General features: G+C 33.9%; 1 protein-coding gene across 1 annotated transcript; it reads left to right on the forward strand.

Moving 5' to 3' along the window:
- The first annotated feature begins 14,089 nt into the window (after window positions 1-14,089).
- Window positions 14,090-15,230, forward strand: LOC148544151 (protein FAR1-RELATED SEQUENCE 5-like). Its single transcript, XM_088498216.1, has 2 exons — window positions 14,090-14,167; window positions 14,526-15,230. The coding sequence occupies exons 1-2, from the start codon at window positions 14,090-14,092 to the stop codon at window positions 15,228-15,230; spliced, it is 783 nt and encodes a 260-aa protein (XP_088354342.1).
- Window positions 15,231-19,250: the final 4,020 nt, after the last annotated feature.

The following is a 19,250-nucleotide window of genomic DNA, read 5'->3' on the forward strand; positions in this document are numbered from 1 at the left end:
TCGCTGATTTTCTGTAGAACCACGCATGCGTGTGGATTCACGCGTGCGCGTCACTTATCATTAGGGCAATTATGGCATATTATATATCATTTCGAAGCCCTGGATGTTAGCTTTCCAGCGCAACTAGAACCGCATCATTTGGACCTCTGTAGCTCAAGTTATGGTCAATTTAGTGCGAGAGAGTCAGGCTGACAACTTTGCAGTTCCTTCAATTTCTTGTATTCCTTCCACTTTTGCATGCTTCCTTTCCATACTCTGAGTCATTCCTGCCCTGTAATCTCTGAAATCACTTAACGCACATATCAAGGCATCGAATGGTAATGAGAGAAGATTAATATTAGCAAATATAAGGCCAAAGAAGCATGTTTTCAATCATAGCACAAAATCAGGAAGGAGAATGTAAAACATGCATTTTGTATGAACAAATATATGAAAGATTGATAAAATTCACTCAATTGAGCACAAGATAAACCATAAAATAGTGTTTTATTAACCTCCCCACACTTAAACATTAGCATGTCCTCATGCTAAGCTCAGGAGAAGCTATAAGAGAGTGAAGAGGAATGGTAGAATGTATGAAATGCAACCTATCTATATGAATGGAACTACATGCTAAGATGTTTCTATCTACTTGGTTAAAAGTAAACAAATCTTTTAAGAACAAATATGAATTGGAATTCACTAATTCAAATCACAAAATAAAGTACAAGTAAACTTGCAGAAGATAATAGCTCATGAAAGCCAGGAACAAAGAATAGAGCATCGAACCCTCACCGGAAGTGTATACACTCTAATCGCTCAGGTGTTTAAGGTTCGATCTCTTAATTCTCTACTAATATTGCTTTCTAAAGCTTTCTCTTCATCTAACAATCAACAGAAATTTAATGCACAAATACACATATCAAGAGGTTTTTTAAGGGTTGTAATGGGGTTAGGGTCAAGGTAGGATTGTATTTGGCCAAGTGGACTAAAATCTGAATCCTTAATTAACTTAAACTTTCCACCTAACTTTAGACAATCCATGTAATCATAATATCACATCTAACTATCCATTAGCCATGTTTTCCACATATTCATGCATCCTAATTTCGAGTACAGTACATATGCATTGCTTTCACCATTTACTTTAGGGCATTTTGCCCCCTTTTATTTATTTGCTCTTTTTTTCTTTTCTTTTTCTCCTTTATTTTTCTTTTTTTTCTTTCTTTTGCTTTTCTCAAGGCATATGATTAAGGTATTGAATGCATGAACATATTCTCAACATTCTTTCACATTTTCAGAAAATTCTAACATACTCAATTCTCAAACCAAATGTTTCCAAATCCACTTTTCCCACACTTAATTTATGAGCACTCTCACTAGTCTAAGCTAACCAAGGATTCAAATTAAGGAAATTATTGTTTTCCGCTTAGAGTTAATGATGTGCTAAAGTAAAGAACAAAGGGGCATAATAGGCTCAATATTGGTTTGCAAAGGATAATGAAAGGTTAAGGCCATATGGGTATGTAAGCTTAGTGAAACAAGGGCCTCAATCATATAAGTGCATGCATACATCAAACAATGGAAATATAGAATTAAGCAAGACAAAGATCACAATTTTAGAGAGAAAAACACACACCAAAAAATAAAATATTGGTTGATAAGATGCGACCAATTCAAATAGGCTCAAAATCTCACAGGTTTTGTGTTCGAGCTCTAAACCTTGTTCCAGTATAATATTTCTTCAAACAAATTTTTCGAAAAGTTTAATTCAAATTAGTGAAATGCTATAAAAAGTTTCTTGAAAAAGAAAATATTACTTTAACCAAGTGGTAAAATATGCACAAAATCAAACAAATATGCAATCAAACATGCAAATGCAACAATGAACAAACAAAGAAAATAAAATATTGGTGTTGAGAAGAAAATAACTAACCCATGAAGATCGGTATTACCCTCCTCACACTTAAAGATTGCACTGTCCTTGGTGCATGCTGAGATGTGCAAGTGGACGGGTTGCGACAACTGATGCTTTTCTCCAAGAATTGTGCAGATGGACTTGTTTGTCTCCCCATTTAGAAGCTTTCCCTTTCCCTTCTTTGGTGGCTAGCCTGAAAGAAGAGGAAAAAGAAGAAAAAGTAACCCAGAAATAAAGATAAGAAAATAAATAAAGTCTAGGTGGGTTAATGCCAAATAATGAGGGTCTCAATTACATGGTAGCTACAACATGCAAGAGGAAAGACAGTAGAAGCAAACGGCATATCAATAGTGCAAAAATTCAACAAAGGGAAAGAGAGTGTGGGTAATGCAAGATAGTATAAGCTCATGTCAATACAAAAGGAATACAGGTATCAGAAAAGATCAACATTGACTTAAATAATATTACCCAACAGTGGAAAATAAGTCACTAAGCACCAAAATAATACCAGAAAAGATGTAATAGTTGAATAAGAAAATTTAACACCAATGGTAAAATAATAAATTTAGAAAAGAAAATAAAAATATACACAAAATTAAAATGCAATGGATGAAAGAATGTAAATGTAATGAGGAAAGAAAAATGAGAAAGAAGAAGAAAGAAATAAGAAGGGGGAGGGAAAAATTAGGATTGGGGAAGAAAAGATAAGATAGTTGGCGCTGATCTGGATAAGCTGTGCGGCGCATGTGACGCGGACGCATGAGTGACGCGGTCGCATGGTGTGTGATGTTTTTCAGGTGACGCGGACACGTGGGTCACGCGGTCGCGTGGCCTGATTTGTGCAATTGGTGCGAGAGCAGCCTCGCGGTCGCGCAACTCTCTATTTTAAATGCATTTTGCCAAAAATCTGGGTGACGTGTGCGCGTGGGTGACGCGCACGCGTGAATGGCCTTTCTTTTAAAAATGACGCGGACGGGTGGGGCACGCGTTCATGTGATAGGGCTTGTGATTCTAGCATCATTCCAGCCCTACTCCACCATAACTTGCTGTCATACACCCATTTACGTCGATTTTGCAGGGCCACGCGTTCGCGTGGGTGACGCGAACACATGGGGAGGCTTATTTTCCAAATGACGCGGCCGTGTGGGTGACACGGACGTGTGGGCATGTTTGTGCCTAAGGCACGCCTCCAGCCACGCTTTCGCGTGACTTTCTATTTAAATTGCTTTTCTTCCCAACGCACATGTGACGCGGAAGCGTCGGCGACGCTTTCGCGTCGCGTGCGTGTTTTTTTTATGCAGGATGCAAAATGCAATGATAGTGTGGATGCTATGAATAATTCCTGGTTCAATAAAAATAGAATAAAATAAAACTCAAAAACAAACAAAACGAAATAAAATCAAAATTGAAGAAAAGGAACGATCATACCATGGTGGGTTGTCTCCCACCTAGCACTTTTAGTTAAAGTCCTTAAGTTGGACATTTGGGGAGTCCTTTGTTATGGTGGCTTGTGCTTGAACTCATCCAGGAATCTCCACCAATGTTTGTGATTCCAATGGCCTCCGGGATCCCAAAGTAGGCGCAGAAAGCCTTCAAGCAGGTTAAAGCAAGTGATAAGGCCCCAAGAGTGTTGATTGTTGGAATGAATTCCGGGATCCCAAACCTTGCTTTTGCACCCGTCTTCTTGTTGATCATCATGATTCCATCTGGGTAGCAAGAAATCTGAATTCTCACTAAAGCGGCCAACTAATTTCCTAGACCCATACAATTTAGTATTCTTCCAACCATGATAACTCAGCCGTGAGCTTCCTACCACAATGAACCTAGGATTGTGTTGCCAACCACTAACCATCTCCCTCTTACTCTTAAAGCCACAAAGAGCTCTGAGTTGCCCATTTGTCTCAAGTAAATCATATTCAAGTGAGCTAATTAAGCTTAGAGATGAAAGATTTACCCACTTGAATGAAGGGATAGATGGTGATGGCTTTGGGGGAGAGGTCTCCAACAACTTTGGCAAGGTGATTTCTAGCTCCATTTCCTTGTGCTCTTCTTTGACAATTTCCACCTCTTTGCAAGCTTCTTCAATATCAACCTCTTCCTCTTGGTAACTTTCTTCCAATTCGATCTCTGCTTCATTGTTCACCAAGGACATGGGAGGCTGTGCTTCTTCTTCTGTAATCTCCATGTCAATTTCAATGGGAGAGGATTCCAATGTAGATAAGAATTCATCAATGATTGAATCCATCTCTTGATCATTCCCTTCAAAGTCTTCAACCATGATATACTTTGGAGGTTGTACACCCTCCTCAACATCAATTGCAAACGTCTTAGAAGGAGGCTCTATGACTTGAGTTTCCCATGGAGGTTCTGCATCTCTAAATCTTCAACCACTTCTTCCTCTGCAACTGTTATGGCTTCCTCCACTTGTTCCAATACAAAGTCATGCTCCGTACTGTCCACTGGAGTTTCTAGTATCTCCTTCATGCTACGTTCTTCATTAGATTGTTCACATGAAGCCACGGGGGTTTCTTGAGTGTCCAAACGTCGGGAAGGTAATCGATTTATCGCTTGATTCAATTGGTGAAGGGTTGCATGAAATTTTTCAAATGTTTCCTTGAGTTGCACCCTTGATTCTTGTTGCGCTCGTAAAATGGTGAATTGGGGGTGGTTTTATATATGGTTCATATGGCTCATAAGGTGGTTGGTATGGTGGATAAGGGTCAGAATCATGTGATGATGTTTGGTAGTAGGGGGCTTGTGAGTATGGTGGTCCAGAGTTGTGTTGAGGAGGCGGTTCATAATCATATGGTGGGCCTTGTTGGTAACTACAAGGGGACCCACCATAACTATTGTCTCGACATGCATTGTGGAATGGTCTTTGTCTGTGGTACTGTGGAAGGTGTTGTTGCCGAAAGGGTTGATCAGATCCTCATGGCTCCTTCCATCTCTGATTATTTTGACCCTGATGCATGTTCCTGTTATAACTTCCATTCCTTACAACAACATTAGAACCAAACTCAAAGCGACGGGGTAAAAACTTATAGTAACTAATAAAAATTAAAAACAAAAACAAATAAACAAGAAAAAAAATAAAATAAATAAGAGAAAAGGTTTGAAAAAGATTTGATTTTAAGATTAGAAAAGATAAGATAAGTTAGGTAAGAGAAGATAAGTTTTTAAATTAAAAGGTTTTAAATTTAAATTTTTGAATTTGAAAATTAAATTTTAAAATTTGAATTTTAAAATTTGAAATTTGAATTTTTGAAAAAGTCAACAATATAAGATAAAGATGTGAAAAAGACTTAAATTTTGAAAAGGTTTGATTTTTAAAATTTTAAATTTAAATTTTGAATTTTGAATTTTGAATTTTGGAATTTAAATATTGAAATTTAAAATTTGATTTTTAAAATAAGATAAGATAAGATTTTGAAAAAGATATGATTTTTGAAAAAGATTTGAATTTTGAAATTTAAAACTAAGATAAGATAAGATAAAAAATTTTAAAATAAAAATCTGAAATTTTTTTTTGTAATATTCGAAAAAAATTAATTAAAATAAAGAGAAAATTTATTTTTGAATTTAATGAGGAAAGAGAAAAACAATAAAATGACACCAAACTTAAAATTTTTGATCAAAATGAAGAAAACAAATAAGAAAAATATTTACAATAACCAATAATAAGGCAAACGTTTGCAATTTCCCGGCAACGGCGCCATTTTGACGTTCGGATTTCTGCTAGTAAAGAAATTCACAAATATAATCGCGTTGTAAGTATAGTTTCTAAACTAACAAGAATCCTTTTGTACAAAAGTTTTGTTTGTCACTAAAGCAAACCCAATAAAAATAAATAACCGAAGTATTCAAACATCGGGTCATCTTCTCAAGGAATTGCAGGGAAGTATGATTTATTATTGGTTATGTAAAAAGATATATTTTTGGGTTTTTAAAATAAGGAACAAGTAATTTAAATGACAAGAAAAATAAATTAATAATAATAAAAAAATCTCTTGGCAAGGTATAAGAAATTTAAGTCCTATCCTCGTTATCCTTATCAGGTGTGATGAGAATTGGATTCTGCTCCCACTTAAATTAACCCTTGCTAAACGAAGGAGAGTCAAGTGGACTAATTAATTTGATCCTCAAGTCCTAGTCAACTCCTATGAAAAGACTATAGTTATTGGAGTGCCAATTAACTAGCAGAGAATTTTAATTTCAATCAACAGCTGAGTTTGATAACTCAAGTGTTGCTAATTACTTAACCAAAGCCAAAAGGGGAAAATAAATCTAAATTGAATTGAAATCATCATAAATAAAATAATCATTAATCTGAAATACCTCAAATTGCATTTAAACATAAATTCAAATCCTAACATGAAAAGTTTGTAAATCAATAATAAAAAGATAAATGACAATTAAAGTAATGGAATAAATAAAAGTAGAAAATAAATTAAAGGAATATTGAACCTGTGATTGAAGAGAAGTAGCCTAAACATAATAGAAATCCTAAATCCTAATCCTAAGAGAGAGAAGAGAACCTCTCTCTCTAAAACTACATCTAATCCTAAAATTGTGTATTATTAAAGCTTGCTTCATGAATGAATGGATTTTCCCACTTTATAGCCTATAATATGTATTTTTTGGGCCGAAAACTGGGCCAGAAACAGCCCAGAATTCGCTGGGGACGAAATCTGGTCCATACAAGTCACTAATTTTTTGCAGAACCACGCGTGTGCGTCACTTATCGTCAGGGCAACTATAAAATATTATATATCATTTTGAAGCCCCAGACGTTAGCTTTCTAATGCATCTGAAACCGCATCATTTGGACCTCTGTAGCTCAAGTTATGGTCGATTTAGTGCGAGAGGGTCAGGCTGACAGCTTTGCAGTTCCTTCAATTTCTTGTATTCCTTCCACTTTTGCATGCTTCCTTTCCATCCTATGAGTCATTCCTGCCCTGTAATCTCTGAAATCACTTAACGCACATATCAAGGCATCGAATGGTAATAAGAGAAGATTAATATTAGCAAATATAAGGCCAAATAAGCATGTTTTCAATCATAGCACAAAATCCGGAAGGAGAATGTAAAACATGCATTTTGTATGAACAAGTGTATGAAAGATTGATAAAATCCACTCAATTGAGTACAAAATAAACCATAAAATAGTGGTATATCAGGGATTGGGAACGCTCTTGCTTCAAAGCTGATTGGTGGCGCTCTCTGCCAGCCACCTCCCGCTCCAGGTTTTGCACTCTGTGGCGCAGCTCTTGTATTATTCTGGCGCTATCACTACCCGTTCCTCCGAAGGGTCGCCTCTCGTGGGAGCGCGAAGGGAGCTCGGGTTGCCGTAGGGGGGATCTGGTGCGTTCGCGAGAGGAAGCCACGGAGGCCACCCTGCCGCTTCTGGGGACCATTTCCTCCCCGTGCGGTTCGCTTCTGTCGTCCGCCTCTACAAGACCCAACAGAAAGTCCATGCTAGCAGGTCCCCACAGATGGCGTTAATGTTCGGTTCCTTGGGCTCCGAACGGGTCAGTGGAGCTCTGATGGTGGAATGATGGGAACCAGCCTTGGTGTAGGTCCCAAGAGAGGCGTCCTGAGGCTTAACGATCTCCCGAGCTGTTGAGGAGGGGGGTGCCACCTGCAAAGATACTTCGATGCTCAAGTCAGAAGAGGATCTAAGTGGCTATGGGAGTGAGTATGGTAGTGACGTACCTTGGGGGAGGGGTAGGGTCAGGGCCCTCTCCATTTATACCTTGTCAGAAGGGTGGGTCCCATGAGGATAGACCCACCTTCCTAGAACTTTCCTCGCTCCAGCTGTGAGGTAGCTGGCTTTCACAGGAAGAGAGGTGTCCGGGCCAGGGTCCAGACGTGTAATGTCTCGTATATCGGCCACTCAAGTCGGGCGAGATCGAGTGTTGGGCCGGGTCGACTATGAGGCCAGCTGGGTTGGGCCACAACAAAAAATAAATTAAATAACAAATGTTTTTATACATAAATACATAATAACTGATTTAATGACTAAATTTTAGTATATACATAATTTTTTTTTTGTATAATGTACAACAAAATTTTTCGAGTTACTCATAGTTATCAATTAAATTACTTTATTAATAATATCTTACATGTCAAAATCATTCTATGTTTGGTTGGTAGAGAAAGGTAAAAGAAAAATAGAGAGGAAGAAAGAAAAATTACAAATATAGCAATAGTACTATGCCATTGTCTCAGTAGAATATTGTTTAATATATAAATGATTTATTGTATTATTTTTACGTTATGGGCTTATGAGAACTTTTAGTATAATATTTATTTGTATTTTGTTTAGTGTTCTTCTATTGTATAATTTTAAGTATTCGAAGCCTTTATATTTTATTTTGGAATTGGTGTTTTAGAATATTAAATATAATACTCTGATTTTTTTTACATAATAAAAATAAACTACTATTTATATTTATAAACTTTGTAAATGTTGACAAAAATATTTATTAAAAACAAAAACTAATATTGTATCCATAAAAGATAAGTTTTGTGTGACAAAAATAATCAAATTCTAATTTTTTGTTGTCTTTTTAATAAAATTCTTAAATGACCTTTTTTATTATTTTCTTCTCTATATTTTCACAATTCTCTTTGTTGCCACCAACACCTTTCTGATTACCAGTACTTCTCATCCCCCTCTCTACTGCCTCCACTCATCGTCACTGTCACCGCTACTGGAGCACTTCGCAAGAACTAGAAGTCAGCGTCGTTGGATACATGATCTCCATTCCACTAGCGATGTTTGCGCTGGACCAGTCCAGCAATGGAGGGATCATTGTAGACTGCGAAACCGTTGTGATTCGACTCCAGACTCAGACCTACAACTCAGTTCGCGACGCGTTCAGAAGCATGACTTGGAACCTGTATATCATGAACGGGTTTGCGCTCTTCGACACGTTCCTACCACCACCACCACAATCACCAGGAATGGTAGGCTGGCCTCACGCTTTCGACAACCTAAGGTTGAGTTCTTTAAGGTTAGGGAAGCATCTCGTGATGAGTTCCAATTCCGTGGGTGCAACTTCAAAGATTCGGTAACACGTCAATAATTTCGGTAACACGTCAACAATTTCGAAGTTGGAAACTTTAGGGAAAGATTTCGCAAGCCAATGGAAGGGAAATCGGGTAGGTAAGAAAGGCTCGGGGAATGGAGGGATATGGCAAGTCGGAGGAACCAAATTGGGCGAGAAAAACGTTGAGGTCGCTAATGAAAGATCTCTGAGAGAAGTAGATGGTTGTGAGGTTGATTGATTTGAGGCTGGGGAAGCGGCAGAGGAGGGCAGGAGGAGAGGGAGGAAGGGGTCGGTGACGGTGACGGTAAGAGAGGTGCATAGGCAGATAGTTAGGAAGAGAAAATTTTGGAAAACGAGGGATAAGATTTTGTGATAGAGAAGGTGACTAAAATTTTTGAACACTAATTCTCAACATTCAAGAGCAGCACGATCCGTATGGTAATAAGATTCATAAATGACGAAAATAAGATTCAAGAGCAGCACAGTGAGTGGTGCCAATGGAAAGAAAGAGAGGAGACACCAAGGCAGTGATAATCAAGAACGGTGTCGGTGGTGGTGAGGATTGTGAAAATTTAGAGAAGAAAATAAAAAAAGGAGTAATTTGAAGATTTTATTAAAAATTCAACAAAAAAATTAGGGTTTAGTTATTTTTGTCACATGGAGTCAATCTTTCATAGATACAACGTTAGTTTTATTTTAGGGTATTGCTACACATCCAAGTATTTTTTCATCCAAGTTTATCGAAGTCGGTCTAACACAAACAAAAATCACTCTCATTAAAAGAGCATCATTACATGCACTTTTTCTTTTTCTCCTCTCCTATACGTCCTCTTCTTCTTCTTTCAAATTCATGCATACCTCCTCCTCCTCCTTCTTCTCTTCTTCTCCTCCTCCTCCTCCTCCTCTTTCGTTATCGTCATCACCAACAACACCAACATTTTGCTAATGGATTATTTTTTCAATCGAATTGAATGGAATGCAATTACTAAATTGAATTGAATTGAATGGATGCAGGTGTTCTAAATTGAATTGAATTGGTAATATCTAAGTTGTAGACACATGTGTTTTGAATTTGATTTTATATAATGATTAATGTTCCATTCATTTAGTACTATACAATTGTTTAACCTTAATGACGTATTTGCTTCATTATGCAGAAAGTTGTTTTGAATTTGATTTTATGTAATGGATAATGTTTCATTCATTTAGTACTATACAATTGTTTCACCTTAATGACGTGTTCGGTTCATTATGCAGAAAGCTGTTTTGAATTTGATTTTATATAATGGATAATATTCCATTCATTTAGTACTATACAATTGTTTCACCTTAAGTATGTGTTCGGTTCATTATGTAGAAAGCTGGTTTGAATTTGATTTTACGTAATGGATAATGTTCTGTTCATTTAGTACTATACAATTGTTTCACCTTAATAACGTGTTCAGTTTTATTATGCAGAAAACTGTTTTGAATTTGATTTTATATAATGGATAATGTTCCGTTCATTTAGTACTATACAATTATTTCACCTTAATAACATGTTCGGTTCATTATGAATTGAATTGAATTGTTTTGAATTGAATTGATAATCTCTAAGAGGAGGAGAAGAAAGAGGAGGAGAAGAAGTAGGAAAGAAGAAAACTTGCGTGTGCAAATTTAGAAAAAGAAGAAGAATAAGAGGATGAGAAGAAGAAGGAGGAGAAGAAGAAGAAGAGAAGAAGAAGATCCTACGCGAATTTGGAAGAAGAAGAGGAGGAAGAAATACGAGGAGGAGGAAAAGGAGAAGGAGAAAGAAACGGAAAAGAAGAAGGAGAAGAGCGTGTGATTTGAAAAGTTGTTACAACAATTTAGATAGACTTATATAAGAATTTTGCTTAGATATAGAATTTTATTCTTTTTTTTTTAATGGATATTTTTATCAGTGTTCGTAAAGTTCATGACTATAAATAGTAATTTATTCTGCATAATAACATAAATGTATTTTAATATATTTTTTTATATTCATTTATAATATGTAGTGGTTTTTTTTTCGGATGTGGAATCTGTAGTGTTTATATTCTATATTAAATTTCAATGGTTCACAGGCATGGCATCCAGTACAGTAAGTTGTCTCACCTGAAATACTTTCGTGCGTGTATATATATATTTGTGGAAAATTTTAAAGTTTAGTAAACAATTAAACATAAATTTTCATAATTTAAGTTAATTTAATTATTTTTAAAATTTTTAAATTAATCACTTCATTAATTTATCAAATTTAACATGATTCAATTATAATTTAGATCTAAATACTGTTTCAAAATTAAAATATGAATGTCAAAAATTATAATTGGATGGTTTGAATTATATACTCGTTTCATTGGATTTAAAAAATTTCATATTTTAAATTTACTTTTAAACATACTTTCACTATAAAAATGGGATTTTATTTGGTTTGAAAAATCTTTTTTTTTTAATTATTCATTTTTCAAAATTAATTTTTATTGTTTTAGAAATCAAATAAATTGAATGTAATTGGATTTGAATTTGTCAATTTAACAATTTATTAATATAAGGAAGGGATAAAACTGGTACTTTTATGGGATTTTTTTTATAAATAAATAATATAAATATTTAATTTACGAATATAGATAATTTATAGTATATTTATCATTTTTCATTTCCTTTACATGTTTCGTTTACACTGTAAATTAATTAAATTTTCATATATTTCGTTTATACGGTAAACGAGATATATATATTATTACAAAAAAAATTTACGATTAAAATAATATTTATGGTATGATTTAGATCGATTTATAAAATAAAAAATGATACAATTTATTACTATTTAGATCAAATTAGATAAATTTACAAGTAAAATTTAATCTGATAAAAAATAGGGTAAAGTATATTTTTTGTCCCTAAAGTTTGATACAAGTTTTAAAAATACCCCTAAGTTTTATTTTGTTTCAATTTTGTCCCAGAATTTTCGATTTGTATCAAATATACCCATAACGGCTAATTTTTCAAAAAATTTAAGACCGATTCAACAACAATTATTTCATAAGAACAACCCTCAACACAAGCAAATCAAGCATAGTTTTCATGCATTATTGTTAGATTGGTCTTAAATTTTTTAAAAATTTAGCCGTCGAGCGTATATTTGATGCAAAACTTTTGGGACAAAATTGAAACAAAATAAAATTTAGGGGCATACCTAATTCTGAAAACATATAACTTAGTTTTTTTTAGAAAAGTCATTAATAACTACTTCCTCACTCACAAGTAGTTTTTATCCCATGTTATAACGTATTTTTTATATTTTAAACTGTTAATTTTTTAATAAAATTAAATAAGCAGTTAATCTCTATTTTTATTTTTTCTAACGTTCTCAATTTAAATTTAAATTTAAAAATTAGTACTCATAAGAGTATATAAAAAATTTTAAAATTTTGTCAAATTTTAAATTTGTTATGTACTCTCTTGAGTATTAATTTTTAAATTTAAATTATATATATTTTAAAGTTCGTTTGTTATATGGCTATTTATCATATTGAAAATGTCAAAAAAATAAAAAATTTATAAGTTTGTAAGAGTAATTAACCGTTTAGGAGAGATTAACTATCTAATTTTACAACGTTAGAAGATAGAAAGCACTTGAAAATAGAATAAGAGTAGTTATTAATGACTTTTTTAAGAACCAGTGCTAATTTACCATTAATTTTTTTAATTAAATTTATATTATATATAAATTTTACTTGTAAATGTATCTAATTTGATCTAAATAGTAATAAATTGTATTATTTTTTATTTTGTAAATCGATCTAAATCATACCATAAATATTATTTTAATCATAATTTTTTTTTGTAATAATACATATATCTCATTTACATTGTAAACGAGATATATGGAAATTCAATTCGTTTACAGTATAAATGAAATATGTAAAAAAAAATAAAAAAAATAAATATGTTCGTAAATAAAATATTTAAATTATTTATTTATAAAAAAATTCAATATATTAGGCAGTTATATTTAAGTTAATGTTGGGATATTTAACTTTGTTTCAAATTTGAAGAAGATGATAACTAAAAAAAATAAATGAGATGTTTTTCTTCTAATTGGTTAAGGGTGTTATCGGTTCGATTTGGTTTGGATTTGGACTAAAAATCAACCAAACCGATTTGTTCAGTTTTTACAGAGTACTAATTAATTGGTTTGCTGTTTGTGTAACAATCGAACCGAACTGAACCAAACCAAAAGCGGTTTGTTTCAGTTAGTTTTTTCGGTTTTTAAATCCTAACAAAAAATTAATCACAGTAAAATGATGTTCAAAACAATCAATAAACTGAAATAACATTACATTACTTTCAAATTCAATACAATTTTAACTCATTTCAATAACTAAACATAAAAAAAACACATTTGTCAGGTCTAACATTTTCAGCTTCAACTTCAAGTTTGGGTTATTAGGCTGTTCATTGCTTGCTGGCTGCATATATACAAACATAAATGAACAACAAAGATACATCAAGATCAAACAACAAATTAATAATGATACAGTACATAACAAGTTAACAACTATCAAGCCAAAATCTATTTAGATACAAACACAATAAATGAACAAAAATTCAGATACAATTATTACTTTATCAATGCTCTAAACCAAATTTGTTCTCAAACAACAATAAATCATACTAAAAAAATTTCAATATACAAGCAATCAAAACCAAAAATTAGGACCAGCATAAAATTATTCTCAAATAAACAATTAGGACTAGCAACAATAATAAATTTTACGAATAATCTCTGCATACAAGCAATTAAGGCTTACAAGCTATACAAGTCTTTTACCTTAAATGCGCCTCTTGTGGCATCTGTCTTTCACACGCCTATTTAACAGAATATTAAATCAATCCAAATCAATTAACGCGCAAATATATAACTTCCAAAATTTAAAAAATTTCGTCTCCTTCGAATCTCTTGCCAATTTTGTTCGATCTCTTTTCTGCGTTTCTTCTACCTTTTCATTCATCCTTTTTCGTGATTTATCTCTGGTTTCTTATTCTTCATTTACGTGCGTTTCTCTCTCTGTACTCTAGCTTTGTTTTTTTTTCATGGTATCTAAATTAGTGTTTTGAAATCGTTTTGAAGATAATGGATGATTCAACTTCAGATTGTCAGATAAACCACTGCGAAGTAGATTTTGAATTTGAATCGAATGAAGTCCCTGAGGTGTGATTTAGTTTCAGTTAATTATTGAATCTGAATTTGATGCAGTTAGTCATTTGTGATTGTCTAGCTGAATAATGCGTGAACATTCACTGTGAAATTAATGCGTGAACATTGACTGTGAATTGAATCTAATGTTCTAGTTTTGATTAATTTTGTGCATTTTATACCAGAGGTTGGGGCGTAGATCAGAACCTTTTGGGTGTATTTTAGGGAAAATTTGGGTGTATTTACATTTTATGGCTTTTCTTATTATTTTAGTTGAGTTGTTGTCGTTTGGGTGTAGATCAGAAATTCTTGGGTGTATTTTTAGTTTTTAACATGGTGTATTTTGCAGCCTCTCTATGTTGTTGATGACCAGTTTGTTCCCAAAGTTGGAATGACTTTTACCACCCTTGAAGATGCTGCAAAATTTTACAAGGACTATGCCAAGACTGCAGGTTTTTCTACAAGAGTTTGGAGCACAAATAAGAAGGGAAACGAGATTAAGAATCAATTGATTACATGTAGCAGAGAGGGAAAATGGAAATCTAAAATATCTCCGACCGAGAAGACAAATCCTACAGCTGGTTTAAATTGTCCTGCAAGAATTTATATACACACATTGAAGGATGTTGGTGCTTGGATCATTTCGAAGGTCGTGCTTCATCATTCACACCCTTGCTGTCTAACTAAAGCAGAGATGCTCAAACAGCATAGGGAACTAAGCATGTCCGTTCGTCGTACAATAGAGAATAACGAGGAGGCTGGTATCAGACCGAGTAAAACTTACCAATCATTTGCTGCGGCAGCTGGGGGTCACCGAGAGTTAAATTTTATCGAAAAAGATGTGAGGAATTACATCACGAGAGAAGTGCGGAATATTTCGGAACAAGAAGATGCAAAGGAATTCAGGAAATATTTATTAAGAATGAAAGAGAAGAATCAAAATTTCTTTTTCGAGCTCGAACTCGAGGAAGATCAATCGATTAAGCTCGCTTTTTGGGCCGATGCAAGGAGCAGAGCTGCCTTTGAGTATTTCGGAGATGTTATTTCATCTGACACCACCCACAATATCAATAGGTAATATGCTGTTCTTGTTTATGATGCTAAATTAATATTGTTTTATGAATTTACTACAGAGGTGTATATTGGATTTTTTGGGTGTATAAAATCATTTTTTGGGTATACGTAATGATTTTTCATTATGCACTATCGTAAATTATTTCAGGTATAATTTGGTTTGTGGTTCTTTTGTCGAGGTGAATCACCACGGTCAGTCAACACTTCTTGGATGCTCTTTGATGAAAAATGAAGAAATTGAATCATTCAAATGGTTATTTCAATGTTGGCTTCGTTGCATGGGAGGAAATACTCCTAAAGGGATTCTCACCGATCAATGCGTGATGAGAGAACTTTTGCGTGGTCTAGAAATTTGCGGATAAATCCTCGTTGCAAGTATAGTTTCTAAACCTTCAAAAGTCCTTTCATACAAACGTTTTGGTTGTCACAAGTAACAAACCCCTTTAAAAATTGATAACCGAGTATTCAAACCTCGGGTCGTCTTCTCAAGGAATTGCAGGGAGGTATGTTCTTATTATTGGTTATGCAAAGGTATGTTTTGGGGTTTTGGATTAAGGTAAAAAGTTAGTTGAATGACAAGTAAAATAAAATAATAATAACTATAAAATAAACTCTTGGCAAGGTATGAAAAATTGGAAGTCCAGACTTAGTTATCCTTATCAATAATAATGAAAGTTGAATCTTAATTCCACTTAGTTAACCTTTACTAAAGCAAAAGAAAGTCAAGGGACTAATTGGTTTGATCTTCGAATCCTATTTATTTCCTAAGAAAAGATTAAGATTATTGAAGTTCAATTCAATTGGCAAGATAACAATTATCAATTATGCTGTTGAATTGGATAACTCCTGAGTTACTGATTTCTTAACCAAAACCAAAAGGAAAAAAGTAAATCTACTGGAATAAAAATTCCTTCAGATGGGAAGCAACAGTAACATAAATTAAAGATAGCAATATTAAACTGAAATACCTCAATTAACATTAATTCAAAAGAGTAATCTGTAACATAGAAGAATTCATAAATTAAACTGAGAAAATAAATAAAAAGAACATTGAACCTGCGATTGAGAGTCACTCCTAAAGCTAAGAGAAGTCCTAAATCCTAATCCTAAGAGAGAGGAGAGAACCTCTCTCTCTAAAAACCATATCTACTCCTAAAATTGTGAATTTGAAAGCTTATCCATGAATGAATGGATTTTCCCACTTTATAGCCTCTAATTTGTGTTTTCTAGGCCGCAAACTGAGTCGAAAATAGCCCAGAAATTGCTAGAGAAGAATTCAAACACGCTGATTTCTGTCACTGCGACGCGGCCGCGTGGGGCACGCGTTCGCGTTATCTAGCGTCAGGGAAACTATGGCATATTATATATCAAATCGAAGCCCTAGACGTTAGCTTTCCAACGCAACTGGAACCGCATCGTTTGGACCTCTGTAGCTAAAGTTATAACCGTTTGAGTGCGAAGAGGTCAGGCTGGACAGGTTAGCAATTTCTCCAACTTCTTGTATTCCTTCCACTTTTGCATGCTTCCTTTCTATCCTCTGAGCCATTCCTGTCCTGTAATCTCTGAAAACACTTAACACACATATCAAGGCATCTAATGTTAATAAGAGAGGATTAAACATAGGGAACTTAAGGCCAAAGAAGCATGTTTTCAACCAAAACACATAATTAGGAAGACAAATGTAAAACCATGCAAATAGTATGAATAAGTGGGTAAAGAGTTGATAAAATCCACTCAATTAAGCACAAGATAAACCATAAAATAGTGGTTTATCAACCTCCCCACACTTAAACATTAGCATGTCCTCATGCTAAGCTCAAGAGAAACTATAAAGAATGAAGAGGAATGGTATGAAATGCAACCTATCTATATGAATGCAACTACATGCAAAATATTTCTACCTACTTGGTTAAAAGTAAATAAGTCCTCCAAGACAAATATAAATCAGATTTCACTAATTAAAATCATACAATAAAAGCAAATAAACTTGTAAGAAGATAGCTCATGAAAGCAGGGAACATAGAATTTAAGCATTGAACCCTCACCGGTGGTGTATATCACTCTAACTCTTAAGTGTCTAGGGTTAATCACTCTACTCTTCTCTAGTCATGCTTTCTAAACTTTGTTCTTCATCTAACCAATCAACAAATATTTAGCATACAAATGCAAACATCATGAGGTCTTTTTCAAGGTTGTAATGGGGCTAAGGTAAGGGTAAAGGTATATATATGACTATGTGAGCTTTATAAATTGAATCTTTAATTAACCTAAGCTTTCACCTAACATATATACTCTATATAACTTTAGTTCATGCCTAGCTACCCAAAATTCCCACTTTTACATCACATACTCATGTATCAACTTTTTCTTTTTTTTATCACATGTGCATTGATTTTTCATTAACTTAACATATATTCTTCTTTTTTTTCTCTCTTTTTTTTTAATTTTTTTTGAATCATAAAAGCAAGCATAACTTATCAATGCACATGGATTCTCCATTATTTTTCTAATTTCCCACATTTAATTGTTACACAATCTCTATCTTAAGCTAACCAAAGATTCAATTGGGATATTTAATTATTTTTCTGCTTTAAGGCTAGTGATGTGGTAAAATACAGAACAAATGGGGATTAAAAAGGCTCAAAATGGCTGCCAAGGGTGATTTAAAGGGTAGGCTTATTTGGGATAAGTGAGCTAAAATCAAACAATGGCCTCAATCATATGCAAGCATGTAAATACACTAAATAATGGACATATAGATTGGAACAAAATATAGATTGCAATCATAGAGAAGTAAACACACAAGAATAAAATATTTATGGTTAAATAATATAATGTAACCATGTAAATAAGCTCAAAATCTCACAGGTTGTGTGTTCTTTAGCTCAAAAACCATGTTTCAAATACAACTTCCAACAAGTTTTAACATAAAAATTTTTTCAATTTAAATTAGTGAAATTTTTTCAAAAATAGGATCTTAAAAAGAAACTTATTATTTTAACCAAGCAGTAACTAAATGTATAAAATCAAATAAATATGCAAATGCAACAACTAATTTAACGAAGAAAATTAAAACATTGGTGTTGAGACAGGAATGTACTAACCCACGGAGATCGGTATCGACCTCCCCACACTTAAAGATTGCACCGTCCTCGGTGCATGCTGAGATGTGTAGGTGGACGGGTTGTTTCAACTGTTGCTTTTCTCTAAGAATTGTGCAGATGGACTTCTCTGTCTCCCCATGTAAACGTCTTCCGGTTCTCTTCCTGGTGGCCATTCTGAAAGAAAAAGGGAAGAAAGGTAACCCAATAATAGAGATAAGAAAATAACTGAAGTATGGTTGGGTTAATGCCAAATGAAAAGGGTCTCATTTACATGGAAGTTTCAACATGTACGTGAGAAAACAATAGAAGCACATGGCATACTAGTGGTGCAAAATTTGCAACAAAGGAGAGGAAAATGTGGGTAATGCAAGATAGTATAAGTTCATATCAATGCAAGAGAAGTACAAGTATCATAAAAGATTAGCATTGATTTAAATAATGTTACCCAATCAGAATAAAACAAGTCATAAGCACTAAGATAATACCAGAAAAGATATAACAGTTGAATAAGAACATTTGAACACCAATGGTAAAATAATAAATTTAGAAAAGAAAATAAAAATATACAAAATTAAAATGCAATGAATGAAAGTATGCAAATAAATAAAATAAAATAAAAGATAAGAAGAATGAGAAGGGAAAGAAAAAAAGTAAGAAAGAAAGAAGAAAAAAGAAAAGATAGAAGAGATTAGGATTAGAAAAGAAAACACAAGATAACTGGCGCTGATCTGGATAAGTTGTGCGGCGCAGGCGATGCGGACGCGTGGGTGACGCGGTCGCGTGGTGCGCAATAAGGTCAGGTGACGCGGACGTGTGGGGCACGCGATCGCATGACTCGATTTGTGCTAGTGGCGCGAGTGCAGCCTCGCGGTCGCACAACTCTCTGTTCAAAACTTAGCATTGCCAAAATCCAAGGTGAC

This window comes from Arachis ipaensis, chromosome B9 (assembly GCF_059453495.1).
Source record: "Arachis ipaensis isolate K30076 ecotype BB chromosome B9, ASM5945349v1, whole genome shotgun sequence".
In the NCBI taxonomy this organism is placed as follows: Eukaryota; Viridiplantae; Streptophyta; class Magnoliopsida; order Fabales; family Fabaceae; genus Arachis; species Arachis ipaensis.